General features: G+C 35.7%; 1 protein-coding gene across 1 annotated transcript; it reads left to right on the plus strand.

Annotated features, from left to right (window-relative positions):
* Positions 1-313: 313 nt before the first annotated feature.
* LOC141666064 (uncharacterized) lies at positions 314-1030 on the plus strand. The gene has a single exon (XM_074472047.1). The coding sequence runs from the start codon at positions 314-316 to the stop codon at positions 1028-1030; it is 717 nt and encodes a 238-aa protein (XP_074328148.1).
* The last annotated feature ends 5099 nt before the right edge of the window (positions 1031-6129 follow it).

Genomic DNA, 6129 nt, shown 5'->3' on the forward strand with positions numbered 1-6129 from the left:
TTAGTGTTATCCATGACTGTTAGACTGAGATGTGTCTCTTGGCAAAAGACTGAGATGTGTCTGTTGGCAAAAGATACATCTGCTGACATCCATATATAGGTGTTGCATTGATCAATTTTAGATGTTGGTTCATTTTCTTGAAATTCGCAACAAAAACACATTCTCTCTTCTTGCAGAATTTCTGACTTTATCCGATTGATTTATTTGGTGAACCACAAATAACTTCAATCTGAAAGTGTTCACACGACTTAAGAAAAATCCAAGTTACTATCATAATTTCCCAACAAAGATTGAAGTTATTTTTTTTCTGAAGATGACGAACAGAGAATCTACAAAAGATATGACAAGCAAGTTTGCAAAACTGGACAAGTTTGAGGGTCAGGATTTTAGAAGATGGCAGAAGAAGATGCATTTTCTGTTGACTACACTGAAGGTTGTGTATGTTCTGAGTACCCCCATGCCAGAAGTGATTGAGAATGAAACTATTGAACAAACAAGGAAGCGCTGCAAATGGGAAAACGATGATTATATCTGTCGCGGTCACATCTTGAACGGTATGTCTGATTCCCTTTTCGATGTATACCAAACTGTTGATTCAACGAAAGAATTGTGGGATTCTCTTGAATCCAAGTACATGGCAGAAGATGCTTCTAGTAAGAAGTTTCTGGTCGGTAATTTTATGAACTATAAAATGGTCGATTCTAGACCGGTGATGGAACAATACAATGAATTGTTAAGGATTCTGGGACAGTTTGTTCAACACAATTTGAAGATGGATGAATTTATCTCTGTTTATGGTGTTATAGACAAACTGACACCATCATGGAAGGATTTTAAACACACCTTGAAACATAATAAAGATGATATGACGCTGGTTAAACTTGGAAGTCACTTCAGAATTGAAGAGGCTTTGAGAACTCAAGAAATTGAGAATAATTCTAAGGGCAAGAACCAAGTCGGTGATTCTTTTATAAATATGGTTGAATATGGTGGACCTTCTAAGAATTCTAAGGATGGCAAGGGTAATTAACGGAAGTTTAAAGGAAACTACAACTCTTCCAATAAAAAGCCTAAGATGGCATGTTGGAAGTGTGGCAAACCTGGACATTTCACGAAGGATTGTCGGGTTGGTAAAGGCAAGCAGGAAAAGCAAAATGCTGGTTCAAGTGGATCCAAGGATCCAGAAAAGCAACAAGGTCAGATTTTAATACAAATTTATAATTCTTGTCAGAATTATGTATCACTAATATCTGAGGCATTTTATGTGCAGGATGATAATGTTGCTTGGTGGATTGATTCAGGAGTAACGAGTCATGTATGTAAAGATCTTCGTTGGTTCATAGACTTTCAACCAATCGAAGATGGATCTATCTTAAAGATGGGAAATGTTGCAACTGAACCGATCAAAGGACTAGGAAATGTCAAGATAGTTTTTACTTCTGGAAAATGTATATTATTAAATAATGTGTTGTATGTTCCGGAGATTCGAAAGAATCTCTTGTCTGGTGTTGTATTAAATAATCATAGATATAAACAAGTTTATGAAAGTGACAAGTATATCTTGTCAAAATATGATAATTTTGTTGGCTTTGGCTATTTATGTAATGGTATGTTTATGTTGAATGTAAATACTCTAGTTAATAAAGAATCTTCTTGTATGGCTTCTACTAGTACTAGCAATAGTTTGAATAAATCAGAATTATGGCATGCTAGACTAGGACATGTACATTATAAAAGAATAAATGATATGTCTAAAATGAGTCTCATACCTGCTATTGATTTAAATAATGAAAAATGTAAAACATGCATGTTGACAAAGATAACTAGAATGCCCTTTAAAGATGCTAATATGGTGTCTGATGTATTAGAACTAATACATAGTGATTTATGTGATTTTCTTTCTACACCATCATTAGGAAATAAAAAGTATGTAGTTACTTTTATTGATGATGCTTCTAGATATTGTTATGTATATTTGTTGCATGTAAAGGATGAAGCTGTTGACTTCTTTAAAATATATAAAGAAGAAGTAGAGCTACATCAGAGTACCATGATTAAAAATCTACGTACTGATAAAGGAGGAGAGTATTATGATCCGGTATATTTTCGATCTACTAGTATAATACATCAAACCACGGCTCTTATACACCACAACAAAATGGTGTGGCAGAAAGAAAGAATAGGACTTTGAAAGAAATGGTTAATTCCTTGTTATCCTACTCGGGTTTGAGTGAGGGTTTTTGGAGTGAGGCTATGTTAACAGCCTGTTATTTATTGAATCGAATTCCTAGTAAGAGAAATAAGATTACCCCTTATGAACTTTGGTACAAAGAGTCACCAAAATTGAGTTTTCTGAGAGTTTGGGGATGTAGAGCAGTTGTAAGTCTCACTGAACAAAAAAGAAGAAACTTGGGTGAATGAGGTATAGATTGTATTTTTGTTGGTTATGTTGAGCATTCCATCGCATATAGATTTTATGTGTTAGAATCAAATGACTATGTGTCTGTAAACTCGGTTATTGAGTCAAGAGATGTTCATGGACCGACTGAAGATGTTCATGGACCGTCTGAACCAAGGAGAAGCACTAGAGCTAGAAAAGTGAAGTCTTTTGGAGATGATTTTCATCTTTATCTAGTTGAAGGTTCTAGAGATGAAATTGAATATCAATTCCAATATTGTTTTATTATTGAGGATGATCCAAAAACTTTTAGTGAAGCTATGACATCAAGAGATGTTGCATTCTGGAAAGAAGCTATCCAGGATGAGATGGATTCTATCATGAATAATAATACATGGGAATTGAGTGATCTGCCCCCTGGCTGTAAAGCATTGGGAAACAGATGGATCTTCAAAAGGAAAATGAAGGTGGACGGTACAATAGATAAGTTTAAAGCTAGATTGGTTATCCAAGGCTTTAGACAAAAAGAAGGGATTGATTATTTTGATACTTATGCTCCTGTTGCTAGGACTTCCAATATTAGGTTGTTAATAGCACTTGCTGCTATATACAACCTTGTCATTCATCAAATGGATGTGAAAACTGCATTCTTGAATGGTGAGTTAGATGAAGAGATTTATATGAAACAACCCGAAGGGTTTGTTATGCCTGGTTATGAGAACAAGGTGTGTAAGTTGAAGAAATCACTTTATGGTCTAAAACAAGCACCGAAGGATTGGCATGATAAATTTGATAATTTGGTCTTGTCTAATGGTTATTTTCTTAACCAAGGAGACAAGTGCGTATATAGCAAATTTGATGCTTCTGGTAAAGGAGTTATAATTTGTTTATATGTGGATGACATGTTGATTTTTGGTACAGACCAAAATCAATTGAATAAAACGAAAAGGTTATTGTCATCTAATTTTGATATGAAAGACATGGGGGAGGCTGAGGTGATTCTTGGTATAAAGATCAAGCGTGAGAACAATGGTATTTCAATTTCTCAATCTCATTATATTGAGAAGATTTTGAAAAGATTTAACTTTAAGGATTGTTCTCCTGTTAGCACTCCTCTTGCCTACCTAATAAGGGTGTGGCAGTATCTCAACTTGAATACTCAAGGGCTATTGGTAGTCTTATGTATGCCATGATAAGCACTAGGCTGGATATTGCCTATGCTGTTGGAAAGCCTAGTAGGTATACAAGCAAATCAAGTTCACATCATTGGCAAGCCTTAAGTCGAGTGTTCAAGTACTTGAAAGGAACCATGGATTATGGTTTGATATATACTGGATTTCCTTCGGTTATTGAAGGTCATTCAGATGCAAGTTGGATTTCCAATAAGGAAGATCATTCTTCCACAAGTGGCTGGGTATTCCTTCTTGGAGGAGGTGCTATCTCTTGGACATCAAAGAAACAGAGTTGCATTACTGATTCAACGATGGAATCTGAATTTGTGGCATTATCAGCGGCTGGTAAAGAAGCGGAATGGCTAAGAAATCTAATTTATGAGATTCCATTGTGGTCTAAACCGATATCACCCATATCTATCAGATGTGATAGTGAGTCTGCCTTGGCTAATGCTTATAGACAAGTGTTCAAAGGCAGGTCTAGACACTTAGGTGTTAGACACAGCATGATTCGTGATCTTATCACGCATGGTGTTATATCAGTGGAGTTTATAAGAACTCAACATAATTTAGCCGATCATCTAACCAAAGGGTTGAGTAGAGATCTTGTGCACAAGTCGGCTGTGGGGATGGGATTGAAGTCCATCTAAAAGTCTCTCATGTTGAGAAACCCAATTCTCACCTAATATTACATTAGGTGCTGAATTCAATGTGGAACTCTTAACATCTAGAGATTGGAACACATTAGAAGTATCATCCCAAGGTATGTGTTCAGACCTGCAAGTTGAGGAGGTTGAAGCTTATCTTCTTAATAGTTCTTTTGAAAAATTGCATATGCAGGTGCGAGAGTAAAAGAACTACCTATTTGAGCATAAAGTTTAGCCGCTTCAAGAAGCTAGGACTTGGCTTTTATATGCTTATGAATGATTAGGACACAAGGCTAGTAAAAGATAGTGTCAAGTAAGAACAATTTGAGAATGTAAATTTATGTGTATATTATCTTCGTGTATTCTCTATGAATAGTAGAGGTTCAATCCATAGTGATACCTTGATATTCGAATATATGGAATATGTAATATACTAATATGAAATTCAATCATCATGATATTTCATTTATGCATGAGTTTGTTATTTGTTGTGAATTTATTTTAGTTAATCATGGATTACACTAAAATGGGGGAGGATTGTTGGATATTTTAGTGTAATTGGATTGACTAGTTGATCAATATAATCATAATATTAAATTGAACAACTCGGGAGAGTGCGGAGTGCACGCTTTGTTCGAGTTTATTGTGATTTTGGTATTATTATTTATGAGACATGTCCATTGGCAACAGTCACACCTGTTAAAATAAGATGTGCGTGTTAGTTTTAGCCATGACTGTTAGACTGAGATGTGTCTATTGGAAAAAGACTGAGATGTGTCTGTTGGCAAAAGACTGAGATGTGTCTGTTGGCAAAAGACACATCTGCTGACATCCATATATAGGTGTTGCATTGATCAATTTTAGGAGTTGGTTCATTTTCTTGAAATTCACAACAAAAACACATTCTCTCTTCTTACATAATTTCTGACTTTATCCGATTGATTTATACGGTGAACCACAAATAACTTCAATCTGAAAGTGTTCACACGACTTCATAAAAATCCAAGTTACTATCATAATTTCCCAACACAATTATTACTCAATCTCATTATGATAATAATTGTCAACACATACAATTATTATCCAATCTAATTATGTCTTGTATCACCAAGCCCATACCACGTATTGGGTTTAAACCCAACAATCCTCCCCTTCAACCCAATACTCCAGATCAGGTTGAATGGTAACAATCAAAACATCAACGCCCATCATGCTGATGCCTCCCCTTGAACAAGAATTCATTCATCTCGTTCTTTCAACTTTTAAGAATTACTAAAACCCGTATAGTGACCTCTAGACTACCGTTCTTCATCATAATGGCATATCCATCCACAAAGCCATGTGCATCAACTACGAGTACGTACTTTCACCATTGAGTCACCCGATCCTTACTTTCACAATCCTTCAGCCTCTTTTGAAGAACATACGAGCATCATCCAAATTCTTTACTTGGTTGATCAACCATCAACCATTGAAACTATTGCAATGATCCCTTCCATCTTCCATCTCGAGTCCGAACAAATTGATCCATGGTGCAAGTCAATCGCCATACCGCACATAACTTTGCCTCTTCCCACCTTAGCAAACTTCAATCCATCATCGTACTCCACCATACCAATTGAACCTCGATCTTTCCTCCAACCCAATTCATCACAAACCCGAACCTTGACTCCTGATACCACCTGTTAGAAGGAAATACACACACACACAAATATTCGAGATTCAATTCCACCAATACGGAGTCACATATAACAATATATTTGAGTGAAAAACCCACGTCCCAACTTGTATTATTAATCAAAACAATTATCAATAGTACATCAAGACATAATACCTCAATGATGTCTCAAACTGATACTTGAGTCAACTAATGCTCAAGAATCTCCCGCACAATATCTAAGACGACTACATC

This window comes from Apium graveolens, chromosome 6 (assembly GCF_009905375.1).
Source record: "Apium graveolens cultivar Ventura chromosome 6, ASM990537v1, whole genome shotgun sequence".
Lineage (NCBI taxonomy): Eukaryota > Viridiplantae > Streptophyta > Magnoliopsida > Apiales > Apiaceae > Apium > Apium graveolens.

Bases quoted from the DNA above. Each gene is read 5' to 3' on its own strand.
- LOC141666064 (XM_074472047.1), top strand. From the start codon at position 314: ATGACGAACAGAGAATCTACAAAAGATATGACAAGCAAGTTTGCAAAA.